This window comes from Rhineura floridana, chromosome 8 (assembly GCF_030035675.1).
Source record: "Rhineura floridana isolate rRhiFlo1 chromosome 8, rRhiFlo1.hap2, whole genome shotgun sequence".
Classification (NCBI taxonomy): domain Eukaryota; kingdom Metazoa; phylum Chordata; class Lepidosauria; order Squamata; family Rhineuridae; genus Rhineura; species Rhineura floridana.
Genome location: NC_084487.1, coordinates 93,269,359 through 93,294,212, shown reverse-complemented (window position 1 = coordinate 93,294,212; position 24,854 = coordinate 93,269,359). Strand labels below are relative to the sequence as shown.

The 24,854-nt window shown below is 40.3% G+C and overlaps 1 protein-coding gene across 7 annotated transcripts in view; it reads right to left on the bottom strand.

Moving 5' to 3' along the window:
- The window catches only part of PTPRZ1 (protein tyrosine phosphatase receptor type Z1), a 222,570-nt gene that overhangs the window by 155,046 nt on the left and 42,670 nt on the right, over positions 1-24,854 (bottom strand). For all 7 annotated transcript variants that reach the window (XM_061640120.1, XM_061640121.1, XM_061640125.1 and 4 more), the window contains exon 2: positions 11,338-11,400. In XM_061640120.1, the coding sequence (XP_061496104.1) occupies positions 11,338-11,400 (63 nt within the window). The remainder of the gene's footprint in view (positions 1-11,337; positions 11,401-24,854) is intronic.

Sequence of the window (24,854 nt, the reverse complement as noted above, 5' to 3'; positions counted from 1 at the left end):
CTTGCTGAAGCAGAGCCAGCATGGCTTCTGCAAGGGAAAGTCCTGTCTCAGTAACCTATTAGAATTCTTGGAGAGTGTCAACAAGCATATAGATAGAGGTGATCCAGTGGACATAGTGTACTTAGACTTTCAAAAAGCGTTTGACAAGGTACCTCACCAAAGGCTTCTGAGGAAGCTTAGCAGTCATGGAATAAGAGGAGAGGTCCTCTTGTGGATAAGGAATTGGTTAAGAAGCAGAAAGCAGAGAGTAGGAATAAATGGACAGTTCTCCCAATGGAGGGCTGTAGAAAGTGGAGCCCCTCAAGGATTGGTATTGGGACCTGTACTTTTCAACTTGTTCATTAATGACCTAGAATTAGGAGTGAGCAGTGAAGTGGCCAAGTTTGCTGACGACACTAAATTGTTCAGGGTTGTTAAAACAAAAAGGGATTGCGAAGAGCTCCAAAAAGACCTCTCCAAACTGAGTGAATGGGCGGAAAAATGGCAAATGCAATTCAATATAAACAAGTGTAAAATTATGCATATTGGAGCAAAAAATCTTAATTTCACATATACGCTCATGGGGTCTGAACTGGCGGTGACCGACCAGGAGAGAGACCTCGGGGTTGTAGTGGACAGCACGATGAAAATGTCGACCCAGTGTGCGGCAGCTGTGAAAAAGGCAAATTCCATGCTAGCGATAATTAGGAAAGCTATTGAAAATAAAACAGCCGATATCATAATGCCGTTGTATAAATTTATGGTGCGGCCGCATTTGGAATACTGTGTACAGTTCTGGTCGCCTCATCTCAAAAAGGATATTATAGAGTTGGAAAAGGTTCAGAAGAGGGCAACCAGAATGATCAAGGGGATGGAGCGACTCCCTTACGAGGAAAGGTTGCAGCATTTGGGGCTTTTTAGTTTAGAGAAAAGGCGGGTCAGAGGAGACATGATAGAAGTGTATAAAATTATGCATGGCATTGAGAAAGTGGATAGAGAAAAGTTCTTCTCCCTCTCTCATAATACTAGAACTCGTGGACATTCAAAGGAGCTGAATGTTGGAAGATTCAGGACAGACAAAAGGAAGTACTTCTTTACTCAGCGCATAGTTAAACTATGGAATTTGCTCCCACAAGATGCAGTAATGGCCACCAGCTTGGATAGCTTTAAAAGAAGATTAGACAAATTCATGGAGGACAGGGCTATCAATGGCTACTAGCCATGATGGCTGTGCTGTGCCACCCTAGTCAGAGGCAGCATGCTTCTGAAAACCAGTTGCCGGAAGCCTCAGGAGGGGAGAGTGTTCTTGCACTCGGGTCCTGCTTGCGGGCTTCCCCCAGGCACCTGGTTGGCCACTGTGAGAACAGGATGCTGGACTAGATGGGCCACTGGCCTGATCCAGCAGGCTCTTCTTATGTTCTTATGTTCTTATGTTCTGGGAAAAACAGAAGGGAGTAGAAAAAGAGGAAGGCCAAACAAGAGATGGATTGATTCCATAAAGGAAGCCACAGACCTGAACTTACAAGAACTGAACAGGGTGGTTTATGACAGATGCTTTTGGAGGTCACTGATTCATACAGTCGCCATAAGTTGTAACTGACTTGAAGGAAGATAACAACAACATATGTATGTTCACAGAAGGCACACCATTCACAGTAGCAGACTGGTGATAATTAGGAAGATAGGAAGCTGCTTTATACCAAGTCAGACCATTGGTCCATCTAGCTCATCATTGTCTACGCTGACTGGCAGTGGCTTTCCAGAGTTTCAGACAGGAAATGTTCTTAGTCCTACCTGGATTTTCAAAATAGATGCTTAGTTTCTAAGCTATGACCTTTCTCCAAAAGCAATCAGAAAAGTCCCAGAGTATGGCTTGGAGATAAATGGGTCCACTACCTTGATGAAGCCAACCAAGTCTGGACCAATCATCATGTGCTTTACCACTGATCTATATTCCTAAGTGTATGCCTTTTGCACGAGGTTCTTGGTGGATTTTGGAGTGCTAGTTTAAAGCAAACTAGATCCTGCAAGCCTGAAGTGTAAATGCTCCATGCAGGAAATAAGGTTCATGGAGCAGAATTCCTGATGATGAGCATAATTCAGATAACTGGTATCTAGCACAATAACTTCAGGAAATGGGGTTGAAGTGGATTTTGGTTGATGTGACTGAGATTGTGCCATGAGGCCAAACTCTGGTATCTTTTGCAGCAGCCATTACTTAAATGCATTTGTTCAATAGACACAATGGATCCTAAGGAGTATATCCACCAAGAAACAACACCTGCAAAGAAACACAAGTCTGGACACCATAAAAGAAAGGAAAAGGTTTTACTGGAAGAAAGATCCAAGAAGGTAACATCATCCGTTGACCACTTCCTTCAGAAGAGCAGTGTGCTTGAGAACACTGAGGGAAGTGGATGTTCTGCCTCCACCAGCACATCAGATACTTCACAATGCATTTGACAATGTTCCTACACTGAGAAGAAAGTCACAGCTCTGCCTTCTGGTTCTTGCTAGCAACCCCAGATCCACCTTTCTGAACCACTTCCAGAGTTCAGTGATGATCCCGGAGAGTGGCCAGAGACCATCAGTGATCTGCCTTCTGGTTCTTGTCAGGAACCCCAGATTCATCTTTCTGAACCGCTCCCAGAACTCAGTGATGATCTTGCATAGTGGCCAGAGACCATTAGTGATCTGCTGAGCTGCCAAGCCATCAAAATGGGTCCTAAGCAACTGAAAGTCTCTGATATGCCAAATGGAGACTTTCAATTGAGTGACTTTCCTGATGGTCAAAAGAGGAGATTCTCTTCAGCATCTTATTACAGAACTGTGGGCATTGGTTGCAAGGTTGAGAGAGACTGGCTGGTTTACTCACCACTAAATTATTCTGCATATTGTTTCTGCTGCAGATTGTTTGATGCAGATGCTAAATCCACATACTCAAGTCGAAGAGGATTTAAAGACTGGAAGCATCTCTCTGGCAAGGGGTCCTTGCATGTACACGAGCTCTCTAGCTTTCACCTGAATAATTACTACATGTGGAAAAAGTTGGAAGCTAGTCTAAAATCAAACACTACTATTGACAAAGACTTGCATAGACAGCTCCAGTTTGAAGAGCAGTGCTGGTGTCAAGTATTGTGGCATTTACTGGATGTGATTCACTGTATGGCAAGAAACAACAGGGGGTCATCAGACAAGGTTTTTACAGAACATAATGGACTTTTCCTACGGCTCCTTCAAGTGTTCTCAAAATATGACACTGTTTTGGATGAACATTTGCAGCGTACAGCTAAAGAGAGGACCAATGTCCATGAAGCAAGAACATGCAGAATGCATTTCTTCATTTGCTTGCAGCTGCAGTGACAAACACTATTATTAAAATATGATGATGATGATGATGATTAAAAATGCTACATATTTCAGCATCATAGTAGATTGTACCCCAGACATTTCAAAGCAGGAACAACTCTCACTTGTGGTCCGATATGTTGCCACTGATGAAATTAACAATCAGTGGAAGCGAAGGAGAACTTTCTGGAGTTTCTTCATTTCACAGACACCACAGGAAAAGGTCTAGCCACTGTAGTGTTGGACACATTGACTGAAAAATATGGGTTATTGCTGTCTGACATTCGTGGCCAATGCTATGACAATGGAGCCAATATGAGGGGACAATACAAAGTAGTGCAAGCCATTATTTCAGAAAAAAATCCTCAGGCTTTCTTTGTACCTTGTTCATCCCACAACTGGAATCTTGTATTAGTGCATGCTGCAAGCAGTTCTAGCCTAGCAAGAGGTTTTTTTTGGAAAGTTGAATCAGATTTATGTGTTTTTTTTCTGGAGCAACAAAACTCTGGGAAGTGGCCTCAAAACATTTGACAAAGCTGACTTTGAAAGCTCTTTCTCAGACACATTGGAGTGCTTGCCTAGATGCAGTTAAATCTGTTCTGTGGCAGTTGCCACAACTTGTTGAAGCTTTAGAAGAGCTTACATATGGTACAATTCTTGGTCATGATGGGTACTCTTAGGCAAATCAATTACTAGGTTTCATTTGTGAATTTAGATTTATTGTATGTTTATGTATATGGTATGACATTTTGTTCCATGTTAACCAGCCAGTCCAAAAATATAGATCTCTCAAGTGTTATTTCATTGGTTGATTCTGTGGCTGATGTTTTTAAAATTATTTAAAAACCAGAAGCAAAAAACTGAGAGGAAGAAGGTTGGACCCCTGGGTGACAACAGAGCTAAAGGTCTGCAAAAAGAGGATAAGAAAATGGCAGTAAACAAAATGTTCTCTTGTATTCATGCATATCTGTTCTATAGATCATGGCCATAGGATGCAGTTCAGCGTGAGCTTGCACTTCCTTAGAGGACATATGCAAAAGGGGAATGGATTACAGCTATGTATCAAATTGTAAAGATTATCAAATCAACATAATAATCTCTCAGCCTTACTTATTTATTTATATCCCATCCTTCCTCCCAAAAGGAGCCCAGGGTGGAAAACAAGTGGCAAAACAACAAAAACATCTTTAAAACTTTTCAAAAACAAATATATAAAGGTAGAATTTCTTACCCAATTTCAAAGTCTATTCAGTCATCTTGTGAGATACTATATCTACACTTATATGATATAAATATAGGAACACAAGGAATTCTTATACAAATAAACTCCAAAGAAATACTCAGACTAAAATAATAGTTGTTGAGATCTAAGTGGAGAAACCTGTATCTTCTGACAGGAAATAACAATACCCAGGATATGGCTTTTTATCAGAATACTTCAGCTGAGCAGGCTTAATTGAGATTTTAATCATTTAGGAATTGAACACCCAAATATTAACGTAATAAACTCTGAAAAAGATGAAAATGGGCATTACGTACCTTTGAATGTACAGATATCTAATCATAATTACAGCTTAATCTGTGTATATGCGCCATTAATCAGACAAAAAAAATTTTTTATAGAACAATAAACAATTTAATAAAAAATCATACTCAAGGAGAAATCATTCTTGGAGGAGATTTAAATGGAGTAATATCATCTACAATGGATAGATCTAAAAAAAAAGCATTTCAAGGAAAATTACCTAAAAAGTTTATAGAAATGATGAAGCAGAACAATTTAGCAGATGCTTGAAGATTCTATCATCCAGATGATAAAGATTATACATATTTCTCCCATGTACATCATATTCAAGAATAGATTACTTTCTGACAACTCCGTATTTACTCACTCAAATAGAAGAAATTAAGATTCAACCTATGACATATGCAGATCATGCTCCAATAAAGATAAAACTAAAATTACAACAATGTCAAGATAATAGATTAGGGCAATTAGACAATACTATTTTGCAAAATGAGGATATTAGAGAAACAATCAAACAACATTTGGAATTATATTTTGAACAAAACATAACTCCAGATGTAAACTGGTCAACTATATGGGATGCTGCTAAAGCATACATAAGAGGGATCTTAATACAAAAAACAATTGAGCAAAGGAGAAAACGCAAGCAAAAAGAAGAAGAATTAATCTTGTTGATCGTCGAAAAATAAACTGAACATAAATGAACTGAATCATCAGAAGTATTAGAACAATTAAATATATTGAGACAGCTATATCAAAAAATGCAAAATGAAAAACTAGAAAAATACACTAACAGTATGAAGCAAAGATGGCATCAATATGCTAATAAACCATCAAGAGCGCTATCTAAATTTTTAAAAGATAAACAAAAGCTCTAGTTCCATCTATTAAATATAAAGACAGAAAAACAACAAATTCAACAGGAATAGCAGAAAGTTTTCAACAATTTTATCAACAATTGTACTCTTCGCAAAAACCATTAGGGGAACAAACGGATAAAATATTTTTAAATATCAACTTGCCTAAAGTAACAGAACAAGATTTAAGAACCTTATAGATAAATGCATTAGAAGAAGAAATAAGAACTACAATTAAAGCATCAGGAAATAATAAAGCTCCTGGACCAGATGGGTTAACAAGCGAATTTATAAAATATTTGTGGATACATTAACTCCTCATTATCTAACAATGATAAATGAATCAATGCAACAAAGAAAACTACCAGCATCATGGTCAGAAGCCATTATTAAAGTTATATTAAAACCAAACAAAGATCCCACCTTGCTGGAATCATATAGGCCAATTCATTATTAAATTAAGATCCAAAAATATGGACCTCCATTATAGCAAAAAGGCTTAATAATATAATACCAAGCTACATTAAGCAAGACCAAATGGGATTCATAAAAAATAGGAAACTACAACATAACGTTAAAAAAATTGTTGATTGCATAGAAATAAGTCAAAAGCAAAATTTACAAGCGTTATTTTTGTTCTTAGACGCAGAGAAAGCATTTAACAGGGTGGAATGGTAATTTCTGATTAGAACCCTACAAGAAATGAACTTGGGAGGGATATTTAAATCCTGGATAGAATTAATATATGAGAAACCCACAGCAAAAGTATATGTTAATAATCAAGTATCAAAACCTATTTGGCTGAAACATGGAACTCGTCAGGGATGCCCACTCTCACCATTATTATTTGCTATTTTTTTGGAACCATTAGCAACATTAATAAGAAACAACCAACAAATAACAGGAGTCAAATACGGTACGGAGGAATTCAAAATAAACTTATATGCAGATGATATAGCTTTAACTTTAACACACCCAGCAATATCTATTGAAAGCACTTTTAAGGTGTTACAACTATATAGTGAAGCATCTGGATATAAAATAAATATAGATAAATCTGAGTGCTTTGGAGTTAATATATACAAAAGGCAAATAGAAAAACAGCTAAAGGACACGGGTTTACAATGGGAAGATAAACCAATAAGATATTTAGGCATTTGGCTACATCCTAATCTTCAAATAATCAAAGATTATAATTATAAAAGATTGCTTAAACAGATTGAGGAAGATTTAAATAAATGGGGGAAATTACAACTGTCATGGCTAGGAAAAATAGCAGCTATATCCATGATGATCCTACCTAAGATTTTATTTATTTTTATGACCTTACCATGAGAAATAGAAAACTATGAACTTATTCAAATACAGAAAAAAATATTGAAATTTATCTGGTCAAACAAGCCAAGTAGAACAGCAAATGAACATCCGTATCAAAAAATTAGTAATGGAGGACTCAGAGTACCCAACATTATTAGGTACTACCAAGCAGTCAAATTATCATTAATTACGGATTGGTTTGAAGATTGCGATAGTATCTTATTAAAAGCAGAGCAAGAAATGTATAGAAGATTACAGGAACTACTATGGATTAAGCCAAAAACAATAATAACTAAACAGAATTTCCTTACATCTACAAACACAGTATTTAAAGTATGGATTTATTGTGTAAAAAAGCTGGCCCCAGGTTTCTCCCCCCTGACTTCAATTTTGAGAAACGAATTTGTAAACAATCAACTACAACAAACGATTAATTACCATACATGGAGAAAACTGTTCAAGTATAGTGACTGGTTTAAACAAGGATTTATTATTTCTTATGAAAATGCAGCTGAAATTTTGAATAATAAGAGGCCTCCAATCTTTCCATTCTTTTAATTAAGGCATATAGTAGAACAAATAAAAACAAAACACGGAAACCCACGTCCTCCTACGGCTTTTGAGACTTTTTTACTACAATCAGAGAAAAAATGCTATTGCTAAAATATATCAAATCCTCTCCTCATTAAGTATGCAACAATTACATTCAACATATAAAAAGAAATGGAGCAGAGATTTAAAGAAATTTAATTTATCAATATCGGAAGAAGAGTTGATTTGGTTGTTTAAGAATATCCCAACCACATTATCAAATAGTAATTTGAAAGAGAATTTTTTAAAGCAGTTTATCAATGGTAAACACCACATAGATTAAGCAAAATATTTAATCAAAATATGTACTGTTGGAGATGTACAAGAAGTAACACATATTTTATACATCTTTTTTGGAGCTGTGTTAAAATAAAACCTTTTTGGAACGAAATTTTAGGTATAATACAGAATATTACAGGTCAAACGTTATCCAGAAATCCTAAAATAATTATTTTGTGCTTATTTCGTGAAGAAATTATTAATGTAGATTTTCAATTAGTAGCTACTTTGCTCACAGTGGCAAAAATATGTATCGTGCAAAAATGGAAGAATAACAAACCCCCAACATTGATTGATTGGTTGAAAAAAACTTGGGAGACAGTATTAATGATAAAAATGACTTATAATAGAAATGCGATGAATTATAACCATCAAAATAAATTTGTAGAGAAATGGGCTTTATTTATACAATTCTGGAATGATAAAGTGATAGATGAAATAGCTCCATTTAATTTATTTACCTCAATATAGGAAACTGTTGTATTATATTATTATGCTTAAATATGAAGGGATAAGAAGTTAACCTTAATAATTACCTATTATTACTTTTGTTCATTTCATATTTTGCTTTTGCTGTTGTTGCTGCTTTATTTTGTAATGCTTCTGTGTAATCGAATTAGAACATTTGGTACTTTTACTTTATCTTGAATAAAAAAAAATAAAAAAGGAATTGAACATGAGAAGTTAATTCCCATGCATATTATCCAGTTGCATGTCTGAAAACCAAGGAAAAAAACAAAAGAGCTGCAGGTGCTATAGAAGCCCTGAGGCTACAGGAACAGCTATAAAGCAGATCTGCTAATACTTTGTGATTTGAGGGGAAATTTTGTCCTCTCGAATATATGGTGATATCCTACACAAGGCCAATCTACAAAAATTCTTTATCAGGGTTTTCATCTCCCATGTTTGTATACAGAAGGAAGACAGGTTATACACAGTTTGAGCACTATTGCTCCCCAGGGATATATATCCACCAATGGGCCTCTAAACTGAGTTTAAACTAATTTAGTTATTTCTTTTGAATATATATGACTGTCTCTAGAAAGGGCTAAAATAAAACATACTTCTGACTGGTTTCTAATTTATAATAAGGTGGTTTAGCCTATCACTGAGGCACTCGTAAGCCCAGTTTGCATGTCACACTAAGCCAAACCATTGCTGTGAATGCACAAGCATGTGAATACCTGTTTAACCTGTTTTATTATGCTGTACACCGCCCTGGGAGCTTATTGCTATAGGGCGGTCTAAAAATGTAATAAAATAAATAAAAATAAATAAATAAATAAATACTCACAATAAAAAATGTGCCATTTTCACTCTTTCCACAGTTCCCTGCTCCGCACCCGGGACTTACTGGGTCGCGGGGCGTAGTTTGTGGCCCGGAGTGAATCCAGAGCCTCCATCTTGGAAGAGGGCAAGCGCGCCGGACTGGCATGACGTCGTCACGGTGCGCTGCCAGAATGGGCGTGGGCGGCCGAGCTTATTTAAGCTTGCGCCAGCTGCCCCCTCTCCCTCTTCATAGGCACCTTTGGAGGTGATAGGCAGTTCTGGATGTCTGCAGCTCCGGGTTACACGGCCCGAGGGCAGGATACGGATCGCCTCTGGGGCCAACAAGTCTCATCCACTCGGAGTTTCAGGGCACCGAGGGGCGGTGACACAGGTTGGCCTCCCTACGCACAATTAGAGTGTGGTCGGGGCAAGGGGTTGACAGATTGGCACCCCCTTGCCCGGCAGGGGTTTGGGTCGCCCAATAGCTGCAAGCAGGCTTTGCCTGACTCATCAGTTGAATCCCGCACTTATGTTCCCCTTTGCAGGTTCATTATCATAATATGAATTTGGTTTAATAAAGTGGCCCGTTATTTAACCCATCATATTGTGTCTGCGTCTTATTTCACCCCTGGGTCGCAACTGCTGCCATACTACTTGGAGCTAAGTCAAGGCTTGGGTTTGCATCCAAACAAAGGTTTGTGGTTTGTCTCCCCCAGAAAAATCCCAAGTGGAAAGCCAACAACAAACTTTGGCAACAACCTGTGAGATACTTTAGGCCAAGAAACAGTGACTGGCCCAAGGTCACCCAGTGAGCTTCATGGTTGAGGGGGGTGTTGAACCCTAATCTCCCAAATCCCAGTCCAATACTCTAACCACTACATCATGATGGCTCTTAACTCTAACAGTCAATTTTTACTCTCAATCTGTTTATTTTCATTTTACTACTGCAACATATATTTGGAAAGAAAATCAATTAATTCAGAAATAACATATTTACTTTTCTTGGTGGTGGCATTGTACAGTTTCTCCAGTTAAGGGGGGCATTTTTTCATGGTGATGAGGAATCATGAGTTTCCTCAGATAGGTTAAGGCTGTATGTCTATACAAACATTACATTTATATCCGTCCCTTTCTCCCAAAGGACCTCAGGGAGTAAGTAAACCTACCCTTTCAAATATTTAATAACTAAACTAAATTTGTTTATGTTGGTCTATTAAGCATTTGAAGGACTGTAGCTCAGTAGTTAAGCATCTGCTTTGTCTGCAGAAGGTCCCTGATTCAATCCCTGGCATCTCTAGGTAGGGTTGGGAATACCTGCTGTCTGAAACCGTGGAGATCTGGTGCCAGTCAGTGTAGACAATACTGAGCTAGATAGACCAATGGTCTGACTCAGTAAGGCAGCTTTCTATGTTCCTATGTCACCTCTAGGAACATGGGAAGTTGCCTTATACTGAGTTAGACCACTGGTCCATCTAGCTCAATATTATCTCCACTGACTTGCAGCAGATCTCCAGGTTTTAGGTAGGGGCACTCTTGGCCCTACCTATTGTCTTTCCTCCGTGGTTCCAATATACACAGTTTGGCCTTTCAAAGAAATAATATAACAGGAAACCACAATAGATAACTAGCAGATTTAAGCTGGGAAAATGCAGCAATGCATTTCACTAACCCTTTTGTCTAAGTATCTCTGACAGAAAGATCTCTGGCAGAAAATCTGACAATAGTTATGAGGTTAATCCCAGACCAGTTTTTTTTTTCCATGAATGAGCTTTTAGAGACCATAATCACTTAAGCAATTCAGAATTTCACAAGGTTGTTTATGAACAACTGAAAATTGGGATTTAAGCTAGAAAGCAGACTCAGTTCTAGCAATTTCTTCATTCATTTTAAATAAGGAATCCAGTGTAAGAGATCTGTAGGTTCTCATCCTGTTTCACATTCAGCGATTGATCACCTTCAGGTCTTTTTTTTTCTTTTTTAAGCTGGGGGAAATCTTAAGTATCCAACCAATCAAAGAATACTTCCTGATCTCTTCATTCTTTTAGTATTTAATATTTAATGTTATGTGGGAGTAGCGTTTTTCCCAGGTGGTTCAGTGTGCATTGCAAAGAAAACAGTTTTCTGATTTATAATAACTAATCATAATAAAATACCAGACAATGCACTTACCTGAATAGGACCAATCAACCTCAATATTTTTTTGTTGCTGTCTAAAGTATCCAGAAGCCAATTCTAAAATAAACAAGCAACAATAAAACATGTCAGTATTAGGTAATACAGAGGAACAACAACAACAATAATAAACAACAATCAGTGTCAGTGATTATAGACCTTTGCTCTGTATTCACACAATGGACAAATAACATAACTGGTTTAGTGGAAAATTCTGAAGTGCAGGTACTGTTCATGATGACCGCCATAGCCACACTCTCATAACCGCACCCATCTAAGTCTATGTAACAAAAAAATGAATTTTTGACCAATGCAGACATGATAGCTCTTTGCATAACATCCAGGCTAATAAAGAGTTCTGGGGGACTCAAAGATTTGCTCACTATTTTGTGACTTTTTGGTTGGTCACAGGAAAGTGAAGTTGGAAGCTTTCCAAATAAAAGTGGCAGTTTAATCCTTAGCCATACATAGTAATATAACCTACTTCTTCATTTCCTTAGATAGTTGTTGTTCTTATGTGCCTTCAAGTCGACTACGACTTATGGCGACCCTATGAATCAGTGACCTCCAAGAGCATCTGTCATGAACCACCCTGTTCAGATCTTGTAAGTTCTGGTCTGTGGCTTCCTTTATGGAATCAATCCATCTCTTGTTTGGTCTTCCTCTTTTTCTACTCCCTTCTGTTTTTCCCAGCATTATTATCTTTTCTAATGAATCATGTCTTCTCATTATGTGTCCAAAGTAGGATAACCTCAGTTTCATCATTTTAGCTTCTAATGACAGTTCTGGTTTAATTTGTTCTAACACCCAATCATTTGTCTTTTTCGCAGTCCATGGTATGCGCAAAGCTCTCCTCCAACACCACATTTCAAATGAGTTGATTTTTCTTGTATCCACTTTTTTCACTGTCCAACTTTCAATCAGGAATACCATGGTCTGAATGATCCTGACTTTAGTGTTCAGTGATACATCTTTGCATTTGAGGACCTTTTCTAGTTCTCTCACAGCTGCCCTCCTCAGTCCTAGCCTTCTTCTGATTTCTTGACTATTGTCTCCATTTTGGTTAATGACTGTGCCAAGGTATTGATAACACAGCCCAACAAAAACAAATTTTTTTTTAGTTACCAAGGATGTTTGAATGACTTTAGGGTATTTTGGGGGTGCTAAATCCAAAAATGACATTAGTTTTGCCGAATTGGCTCTAGTTTTTGAGATAATGGATACCCCTCAAATGACGATTGTACCCCAATACGACCTGTAGCTGCTGACATATGCAGCAGGGTTTGGTCTGTCTTTTTACTCTTGAACATTGTTTTGCAAGTTTATCCATTGCATATAATATCATATTGATACTTTTTTTTTTGAAGAGGAATATGAGTTCATCACGAAGAGGCTGCTTTAACAATCCTAATGCATTCTGCTACATTTGCGGTGAACAGGGCCGGGTCCAAAGGGCGGCCAAGTTGGGCACTGGCCCGAGGGCCCTGCAGCTCTAGGGGCCCCTGGGGGGCCCTCTGCTCCCCTTCCGCAATCCCGCGGATCACAAGACGAGCTTCCGAACCGCCTGCCATCCCCTGCGCTTCACCTACCTTTCTCTGCTGTTCGCGCAGGGTTGCCATCAATAAAGATGGCGGCCGAGGTTTCCGTAAGGGACTGAAGCCTCTGCCGCCATCTTGGTTGATGGCAGCAATGCGGGATGGCGGGCGGTTCGGAAGCTCATATTGCGATCCACGGGATCGCGTAAGGGAAGCCGAGGGGCCCGGGGCAGGCTAATGCCCAAGGGGCCCCACATTCCTGGAGCCGGCCCTGGTGGCGAATACACTCTGCAAAAACAAAGAAAAAACATCACTGACTTTGTAAAACAAGCATATCTTGCTTATTTTGGAGTGAAGCTTGGAGATCAAGATAAGTCTTGGGCTCCCCATAAGGTTTGCAAAACCTGTGTAGAGTGCCTACGACAGTGGAAAAATGGAGAAAGGAAACGTTTAAACTTTGGTGTGCCTATGGTGTGGAGAGAGCCACAAAACCATCACGATGATTGTTATTTTTGTGTTGTGAATGTGAAAGGCTTCAATTGCTACAAGAAACATAAGTGAGAGTATCCTCAGCAAGGACTCAGCAAGGCGACCTGTGCCACACAGCGAAGACGTTCCCATACCAGTGTTTACCTCACTGCCTGACCTTCCATTGTCAGATGTTGAAGAAATGCTGGACGTGGAGTGTAGCACAGGTGGTAGCCCTGGAAGTGGATATGAAGAAAGCTTTTCAGCACCTGAGCAGTTCTCCCAAAAAGAACTCAATGATCTGGTACAAGACCTCAGTCTGCCAAAGCAAGCATCTGAACTTTATAGCATCCAGGCTAATGGAAAAGAACTGTCTACAGCCAGAAGCTAACATAACAGCTTATCGGACAAGAGAGGAGGGACTTCTTCCATACTTCAGCCAAGATGAAGAGCTTGTATACTGCAATAACATTCCTGGACTTCTTCTCCAAATGGGACTACCGGAATATCAACCAGAAGATTGGTGGCTTTTTATAGACAGCTCCACCAGAAGCTTGAAATGTGTTTTATTGCACAATGGTAACTGCTATGCATCTCTTCCAATTGCTCACTCAACAAAACTTAAAGAAGAATATGAAAATATCAAAATGGTCTTGCTATCATGAGCACCAGTGGTGTATTTGTGTTGATCTAATGATGGTGAACTTCTTGCTTGGGCAGCAAAGTGAATACACGAAGTACCCTTGTTTCATCTGCTTGTGGGATAGTAGGGCAAAGCGAGATCATTGGAAAAAAGTGGCATGGCCTTCAAGGGAACACATGACTAGGTGCAGCGAACATCATTAACAAGCCATTGGTTGTCAGAGAAAAAATCATTCTCCCACCACTCTATATCAAGCTTGGACTAATGAAGCAATTTGTTAAGGCCTTGGACAAAGATGGTGATTGCTTCAAATACATTTGTAGATCAATCCTTGGACTGACTATGCAAAAACTAAAAGCAGGAATATTTGATGGTCCTAAAATTAATAAACTCATCAATGATTTGAATTTCGCTAAATTTATGAATGATGTTGAAGCTTCTGCCTGGTGCAGTTATGTCTCAGTTGTCAAGAACTTCTTGGGTAACCACAAAGCAGACAATTATGAAGAATTGGTGCAAAACATGCTCGCTAACTTTAAACATTTGGGTACTAATATGAGCATAAAGGTACACTATCTCCATAGCCACAGACAGATTTCTGGAAATCTTGGTGATTTTAGTGAGGAACAAGGGGAGAGGTTCCATCAGGATATAAAGGTGATGGAGGAAAGGTATCAAGGCAGATGGGACAGACACAAGATGGCAGACTACTGCTGGAGCCTCCAACGTGATTGTCCTGGTGCCCCACATAAAAGAAAATCGTACACACAGTGTTTTTCTATGCATTAATTGTGATTATCTGAATCGGCTTACTGTGTTTTAATGTTATTGTACTGAATACAACACCATTAGGTATTTCATGTGTTTACTTTTGTATGATTTGAGACAGTTTCCATGTCATTTGTGGGTAGGCTATGCCTGACCATCAAATTTTTTGAATTTGTTACGTTTTTCAATGGGGGCATCCATTATCTCAAAAATTAGAGCCAATCTAGCAAAACCGATGCCATATTCGGAATCAGTGACACAAAGTTACCCTAAAATCGATCAAACATCATTGGCAATAAAATTAGTGTTGACCAGTGTAATCCTTGAAAAGTTCATTGGCCTCATTGTCAACTTTAAAGTTACATAAATCTTCTGTTGTCATTACTCTTTTTGACGTTCAGTTGTAGTCCTGCTTTTGTGTTTTCCTCTTTAACTTTCATCAGAATTTATTTTAAATCATTACTGGTTTCTGCTAGTAGTATAGTATCATCAGCATATCTTAAATTATTGATATTTCTCCCTCCAATTTTCACACCTCCTTCATCTTGGTCCAATCCCGCTTCCCGTATGATATGTTCTGCATATAGATTAAATAAATAGGGTGATAAAATGCATCCCTGTCTCACACCCTTTCCGACATGGAACCAATCAGTTTCTCCATATTCTCTCCTTATAGTAGCCTCTTGTCCAGAGTATAGGTTGCACATCAGGACAATCAGATGCTGTGGCACCCCCATTTCTTTTAAATCATTCCATAGTTTTTCATGATCTGCACAGTCAAAGGCTTTGATGTAATCTGTAATCCATGCCATTCTGTTGCTTCCCATCAGCTCATTTCAAAACAAAACCTTACAAAACGTATCGTATTAAACTCAGAAACGCTTGCTTAACAACCCTGTCAATTTTCATGGTGATACACAAAACAGTCAGAGAGAGTAGAGAGTTCAAAGTATAAAAAAAGAAAAAACCTCAGAGCCCTTTTGGACTTTTTTCTCTGAGAGTTCTCATAATCTGTTGAAATACATTAAAAATCAGCCATGTTCACAGAGTACCTGGAATCCTAATACTGACCTTGCCCCATACTCTGATCTTCATCTTCTGCAGTTTAAAAGTTAAAAAAATGCCTGGATGATTTTTAATTAATTTAATAAATTTTGGCTTGAAGCCTATGATAACGCGGGGCATGCTCAGTAAGAACCAACTGTCAGTGTTCTAAAAGCCTCACAGCTGCTGGCCTTGGCTAATCAGGGGGCCACACCCGCACCAGACTTTGATTTCACTTGAGACAGTCATGGCTTCCTTCAGAGAATCCTGGGAAGTGTCGTTTGTGAAGGGTGCTGACAGGAGACTCCTATTCCACTGACAGAGCTTCAGTGGCCAGACTGGTTTAACAGTCAGCCACTCTGATTGAAGGTCTATGAGCAGAACAAGGAGTCTCCTAGCAACTCTCAGCACCCTTCATTAACTACACTTCCCAGCAGGGCTGGTTCTAAAGGGAGGCCAGTTTGGGCACTGGCCCGATGGCCCCTGGAGCTACAGGGGGCCCCTCAGCCACCCCTCCGCTCCCCTTCCATGATCCGCAGCCCAGCACGTCTCCCCACTTACCTGTCTGCTGTCTTTTACCATTGCCCTTAACAAAGATGGCAGCCACGGTTTCCCTAAGGTACTGAAGCTCCTGCTGCCATCTTAGTTGATGGCAGAGATGCGTGCGCATAGCACGCATGCGTGCCATCAACAAAGATGGCGGCGGAGGCTTCATCCCCTTAGGGAAACCGTGGCCGCCATCTTGGTTAATGGCAATAGTAAAAGACAGAAGACAGGTAGGTGGGGGTGGGCTGCACACATGCACAAACGCGCACATGCACACACACTGGGGCCCAGGGCAAGCTGATGCCCAAGGGCCCTGGCATTCTTGGAGCCGGCCCTGCTTCCCAGGATTCTTTGAGAGAAGCCATGACTGTCCAAAGCGAAATAAAGGCCTGGTGTGGATGTGGCCAGGGACAGCTTTGGTTTAAATTTGGGTGGGAGGCTATATGTACCTGCTGTAGAATAAAAAGGTGGGGGAAACGCTGAAAAGCAATGATACTGTTCACAATGTTTTCCTTTTGTTCTCTGCTATCTTTTTGGTGCCTTTTGAAGACTTTTCCTCTTATAACAAGCCTTTTAAGTTGAGACCTATCCCAGTCTGCCTCAGTGTAAGAATTGCTTTTAATATGTTTTCTATAATAATGTTTTTAACCCTTTTTTTAAAAAAAAAAGTTTTTAGAGCTTTTTAAAAAATATTCTTAACATTTTTTAAAATGTATTTTAAGGTCTTTTTATGATGTTTTAAAGTGTTTTTATTGTTTATATTTGCAGCCCTGGGCTACTGCTGGGAGGAAGGACAGGATATAAATCAAATAATAAATAAATAAAGGAAAGGGGCTTCCCTTCTGCCCAGTACCCACCCACCCACCCACCCAATCTCCTCCCCCTCTCCTCCCTGCCCCTCCCCCAGGTCAGTGTTGGACTACAACCTGAGAGACCAGGGTTCGAATCCCCACACAGCCATGAAGCTCACTGGGCAACCTTGGGCCAGTCACTGCCTCTCAGCCTCAGAGGAAGGCAGTGGTAAAACCACCTCTGAATACCATTTACCATGAAAACCCTATTCATAGGGTCAACATAAGTCAGGATTGACTTGAAGGCAGTCCATTTCCATTTTCAAACATGATTGCACATAAATAAATCCCACTGAACTCAAAAAGTATGGAAACAATCAAACCCACCCTCCCTTCTCCTCCTACCTATTCCCTCCCTCTTGCCTCTTCCCTCCCCCTTCCTTTGCCCCTCCCTCCCCATCCCCATCCCCTTCCAATCCCCTCCTTCCCCTTCCCCCTCCTCCCCATCCCCTTCCTCCTCCCCATTGTCAGTTTTAGCTATCTTAAGCATGATTGCACAGAAGTAAATATCATTGAACTCTATAAGCCTGCAAATGATCAAAACTGCCCTCCCATCTCCCTTCCTTTGCCCCCTCCAATATGGTCCTTCCCCCTCCCCCCTCCCCCATGGTCAGTTTTTCCTATCCTAACCATGATTGCATAGGAGTATATCCCATTGAACTCAATAAGCATGCAAATGATCAGACCTGCTTTTTTCCCACCTTTCCCTCTCCTCTACCTTCCTCCTCCCCTCCCCTCTTCCTTCTTCCTCCTCTCCTGCCCACTCCAGCCCTCCTTTTCTCCCCCCCTGGTCAGTTTTACCTATCCTAAGCATGATTGCACAGGAGTAAATCGCACTGAATTCAATAAACATGCAACTGATCAAACCTGTCCTTCTCCCCTCCCTGTCCTGCCTGCTCCCATCCCAGTTCTTCCCTCTGCATTTCCTTCCCTCATCCCCTGTGGTCAGTTTCACCTATCCTAAGCATGATTGCAGGGGAGTAAATCCCACTGAACTCAATAAGCATGCAAATGATCAATCCATTCTCAGCAAACTTGGCCAAGATCCCATTTCTTACCTGCCGGATTAAAAAGCAGGGAAATTCACTAATAGGCAAAAAACCTTGCGGTTTAAGAACATACCCATAGCCCACAGATATTTCTATCAAACTTTAAAAAGCAGGGAAATTGGGCAGCTATAGTGAATGCACCAGGGGAGCAGGAGACCTGAACTCCTCTCTGAGATATTGGACTGCCCTACAAATTTGTCAGAATGCAAACACAATTTGGGTTGGTCTTTCACAGTCCAATCCACTTGCTGTGTAGCTTGCAAGAATTTGGTAACATGTCCCTCTGAGCAAAACAGAAGGGAGTAGAAAAAGAGGAAGGCCAAACAAGAGATGGATTGATTCCATAAAGAAAGCCACAGACCTGAACTTACAAGATCTGAACAGGGTGGTTCATGACAGATGCTCTTGGAGGTCACTGATTCATAGGGTCGCCATAGGTTGTAGTCGACTTGAAGGCACATAACAACAATCATGATTGCACAGGAGTAAATTCCACTGAACTCAGTAAACATGCAAATGATCAATCCATTCTCAGCAAATGTGCACAGGATCCCATTTCTTACCTCCTGGATTAAAAAGCAGAGAAATTCACTAACAGGAAAAAAAAGTTTTAAACTGCCTATAGCCCACAGATATTTCTATCAAACTTTAAAAATTAGGGAAATTGGGCAGCTATAGTGAATGCACCAGGGGAGCAGGACACCTGACCTTCTCTCTGAGATTTGTCAAAATGCAAACACAATTTGTTTGGGATGTTGAATAATCAACAGGAAAACACACTGACTGACCGAGATGAAATAAAAGGAAGATGAAGCAATACACTGGAGAACTCTATAAAAGAGATGCAAGGATGACAGATTCATTCACGGGGGAGCCGTATGATGAAGAACCAGAAATTTTAGAATGTGAGGTGAAAGCTGCTCTTAAAATACTTGGAAGAAACAAATCACCAGGAACAGATGGCATACCAACAGACTTGCTGCAAGCTACTGAGACCGAATCTGTCCAAATTTTGACAAAGATTTGTCAAGAAATATGGAAAACTAAACAATGGCCCACAGATTAGAAGTGTTCCATATACATCCCAATTCCAAAGAAAGGGATCCCAGGGAATGCAGTAATTATCAAACTATTGCCTAAATATCCCTTGCAAGTAAAGTAATGTATAATCTTGAGCATTGAACAAAGGCTCTTACCATATATGGAGCGAGAAATGCCAGACATCCAAGCTTGATTTAGAAAGGGAAGAGGCACCAGAGATCATATCGCAAACATATGTTGGATAATGGAACAGACCAAGGAATTTCAGAAGACAATATGCTTTTACGTAAAACAGCCTGGAACGGCGACTTCCCAGTGAGCCGGACCCACCAAATTCACCAGTCCCACATGACTACATGGGATGCATGGAATAAGACACAAAACGTCCGCGCAAACCACATTCCGATACCCGTTCCAGGCTATAATACGCTTTTACGTAAAACAGCCCGAAACGGCGACTTCCCAATCAGCCAGACCTACCAAAATTCACCAACCACTCATGTTGCTGCCTCTCCTTTTGTTGGGAAATGGGAGATAACACAGGATGACCCAGGAACCTCTGGGGTGATCAGCAATACCCTTTCTTGCTGTTTGTAGGTCCACTAAGCAGCACTATTGGTGCTGCTACCAGGTTGCGAATGGCTGGTGAATTGGGGAGAGAGAGAGAAAGAGAGATTGGAGGGGCAAGTCGGCTGGCAGAAGGGGGAGAGAAATTGCGTTTGCCTTCTGTGAAATAGATGTGCTATCACAGGAAAAAAACGGGTCCCAAGAAGTGCTCTTGTGTGCTTGGGGTCAGACTCCACCTCTGCCTTGTATTCAAGTTCTGGGCCAAACCTCACCAGTTTGCTTTCTGTGAAATGAGTTTCTGACACAACTACTTTCAAAATCAAGGCTAGTAAAGTCTGGAACCTATGGGAGGGACTCCTACTCACTGGGCAGAGCGCATGAGGTGGAGGCAGAAGAACTTTCCAGTCAAAAGGCTCTGAGGCAAGAAGGCTGGAGAACAGGACCTTGGACAGCCACTGCCAGTCTGAGGGCCAAACTAGATGAGATACCAATCATGCAATAAACAATTGCATGATGAGCTTTGCAACACTAAATTGAAGGTGCAGGGCAGCTGATCCCTAGTGGGGTCCTGACATGGGGGCATTAGTCCCTGCACCTGCTATTTACATTGGGGATTATTATTATTATTATTATTATTATTATTATTATTATTATTATTATTGTACCACCTCCTTTGCCAAAAATGCCACACCACTGTACCAGTGTATATCAACAAAATCACAAAATAAAGCAATCAGATGTCAGGGTTGAGGTCAGTCCCTCTGACATTATCTGGCCTACAAAGTGGTGGGGCAAGCATCCATTCCTCCACCCAGAAAAGGTTTAGCATACCTGTTCTATGTACAGCTACGATGACACAAATAAATAAATATAAATATAAAGAGTAGTTCTGAAATACTGTGATGATTTTTCATTCTTCTAAATATATTTTAACATATAGCATCATTAGCTATATTCTTTGGAAAAATATGAATCCAGTAAAAAATAAACACACACAGCAAGACGTAAAACAATGTATACAAATATGTGTGTATATATATATATATATATATATATATATTCTAAAACAACATTAGGATATAAATGTAACATAATATAAATAGCAGCAACTGAACCAATATTTTTGTAAATATTTTGCAAAATAAATAGAATACAAATGTACTCTTTTGTGCAGGTAGGCGTGCAAGATCATTTCAAGTAGAGAACAGTATTTATCAACACTGAAAATAATCATATAACATTAGATAAGATCATGTTACAGAGGAAAACATTTTTGCCTGTGGCATGGATTCATTTAATTTTATTTATTTATTTATTAAATTTTTATACCGCCCCATAGCCGAAGCTCTCTGGGCAGTTCACAACATCAAAATATCAACATACAATTTAAAACCACACATTAATCAATTTAAAACATAACTCATTAAATTTCCAAATAAACCTATACTAAACTAAAATACTAAAATACTAAAAATACTAAAAATGAATGGTACTAAAATACTAAATGCTACAATACTAAAATGCTAAAATGCTAGAATGCCTGGGAGAAGAGGTAGGTCTTAACCTGGCGCCGAAAAGACAACAATGTTGGCGCCAGGCGTACCTCATCAGGGAGATTGTTCCATAATGTGTCACAACACTTTGGACATTTGAATATGCCACGAGGAGCTTGATTTATCTCAAGGCAGGACAGATGGTACCAGTCCTGACAGACTCCCTGGCAGAGAATCATTGTGTCCTCCTTGGGTTTATTGCACAGATTACCCATTAAACACAATGACCAAGATGAATTATAATACTGTTGTACTGCTGAAGATAAGAATGCAATTGTAGACAATGATCCTTTAGGCACATTTCTTAAGACAGGAGTGTTGAAAATGTTCAAGACTTTCTGATTTATTTGTTTCTTTGTTCTCTGCTGCTGTCATTGAGTTGCACTTGGTTGTGGAAGTAATGCATTCTTGCTGAGCAGTTCCATAGCAATCCACTGCTGTACAGGGACCATGTCTACTGGGAAGGGGATTGGAGAGCCACTGCACAACACATGTGCAAACAGACATACAAACACCCCACAGTTGGAAGAGTCCTTTTGAACTGGTATGTCAAGAGGTGCATGAATGATCCACTCTGACCAATTCATTGCTGAAGCTGACTGCATATCTATGAATGTTTGCAGCATGTTGGTGTACTTGGTGGAGATGCCGTGTTTGGAATCAAGATACAGAATAATTTTCCACTTGAAGAACACAATCATTAGTACCCAATGAGAACTGTGTACATTGGTGGGGATGAGCCAGATGTCCTTCATCACAACATCCAAGTTTGTGCCAAAGTTATGAACACTTGTTGTGTATCCCTGTAATTCCATGGACCGCATAATAAATGGGCTGAAGACACACGTCAACATCTGTACTTGTCACAGTCTCTAGGTTTGTTCTAGTAATTTGGAATCCCTCAATTACAGCATCAACTAGCCAGTTTTGATTCAGAAGAGACTTCATGTCATCTGCATCGATGTAGACCCTTTGTATGGTTGAATTTCTCATGCATGGATAGCATGTTATAGATTCCCATGGAACAAGTTCTTTTTCCCCGTCAACTTTCCTTGAGTAGGTTTTTGAGGGGTACTTGAAAAATAGGGGGCTTCCTGCTCAAGATTAACGGCAAAGGATGATAATTGCCTTTCCTTGCTAGCAGTTTGATTTTCATTTTTCTCATTTCTCTCTTGGGAGGCATCAGTTGTAGTATAACCGTGCATCAGAAGGGAATCTGATGCAGCCAATATGGTTAACTAATCTTTTTGTCTAAGTTTCTTTCTTCCAGATTTTCCTTTTCATCCACTCATCCTCAATTTCTTCAGAGAATACATTACCTTTGTCCGATGAAGACACGCAGCTCTACTTCTCCTTTTCATCTTCTTCAGGTGAGGCTGTCGATTTGCTGAACCGTTGCCTGGCCGCGACAATGGACTGGATGAGAGTTAACAAACTGAAGCTCAATCCAGACAAGACTGAGATGCTGTTGGTGGACGGGTTCTCTGATCGGATGGTGGATATATACCCTGTCCTGGATGGGGTTACACTCCCCCTAAAGGACCGGGTTCGTAGTCTGGGAGTCTTTTCAGACTCTTCCCTCTCACTTGAGGCTCAAGTAGCCTCGGTGGTTAGGAATGCGTTTTACCAACTTCGGGTGGTAGCCCAGCTACGTCCCTATTTGAGTAAAGAGGACCTTACATCAGTGGTACATGCTCTGGTAACCTCACGTTTGGATTACTGTAATGCGCTTTATGTAGGGCTACCTTTGAAGACAGTTCGGAAGCTACAACTAGTGCAAAATGCGGCGGCCAGATTGCTGACAAGGACCAAGCGGTCCGAGCATATAACACCTGTTCTGGCCCGCTTGCACTGGTTGCCAATATGTTTCCGGGCTAGATTCAAAGTGTTGGTATTAACCTATAAAGCCTTATACAGTGCTGGACCACGATACCTTGCGGAACGCCTCTTCCGATATGAACCGGCCCGTGCACTACGTTCTGCTACGAAGGCCCTCCTCCGGGTTCCAACTCACAGGGAGGCCCGGAGGGTGATGACAAGATCTAGGGCCTTCTCAGTGGTGGCCCCCGAACTATGGAACAGTCTCCCCGAGGAAGTACGCCTGGCGCCGACTCTGCTCTCCTTCCGGCGCCAGGTCAAAACCTTCCTATTCTCTGAAGCATTTTAAGTTACACTGATTTACTTTTTTAAATGTTTATTGTATTGGATTGATGATTGTATTTTAGTATTATTTTGTTATTCATTGTATTTTTATGCTATTTTATGTTCACCGCCCAGAGAGCTATTGCTAGTCGGGCGGTATATAAATTTAATAAATAAATAAATATTCCTTCTCACCATCTTAGGGAGTATGGATGGAAAATGGAAATGGAATGCCTTCAAGTCGATCCCAACTTTTGGTGACCCTATGAATAGGGTTTTCATGGTAAGAGGTATTCAGAGGTGGTTTACCATTGCCTTCCTCTGACTTTGGACACATATACTTTGGACACATAATGAGAAGACATGATTCATTAGAAAAGACAATAATACTGGGGAAAACAGAAGGGAGTAGAAAAAGAGGAAGACCAAACAAGAGATGGATTGATTCCATAAAGGAAGCCACAGACCTGAACTTGCAAGATCTGAACAGGGTGGTTTATGACAGATGCTATTGGGGTCGCTGATTCATAGGGTCACCATAAGTTGAAATTGACTTGAAGGCACATTAACAACAACTGAATTAAAGATACAAAAAAGGAAAGTGGAAGGTGTTTTATTTTATTTTTTACAGCCTGGAGAAGTGGTAAGAGGTAAAGTCAGGAATGAATGCATTTTTTTAATGAACAAGATAGCATGTTGAACTATCTTGTAAAAATGAACTAAGAGTGCTTGCAGCAGCTATGCTAATGCAGAATGAGCCAGTTGTTATCTGCATGGTGCTATGAAGTCAGTTGTATGTTAACTGTATGCTCATGCAACAGATGGTATAGCACAGTGGGGAGGAGAGCCTGGCTGGGAGTCCAGAGTCTATGAGTTTAAATCCCCGCTCGTGTCTCCTGGATGTCAAGGGCCAGCTAAAGATCACCCCCACAGTGAGTGGCTCAGGGATTATGTGCCCTGCCACCTGTGGGCAAGGTGCATAGTCGCAAGGAGCCGTTTCCCCCAGCTGGCAGTTGCGGACAAGGAAGGGACTGGCTTGTGCAGCTGTGGCAAGCTGAGCAGGCCCTAGCCAGGTGGGGAGTACTAGCCTTAGATGGTAAACCGCCTCTGAATACCGCTTACCATGAAATCCCTATTCATAGGGTAGCCATAAATCGGAATCAACTTGAAGGGAGTCCATTTCCATTTCCATGCATATAATTAAACAGATGCAGTCAAGTTTTTGGACTTTATTGTGATTGCTGGCCAAGCAGGATAGGGCTCATGGGAGGTTTAGTACAATATCTGGAGGATACTACTTTGGCTGC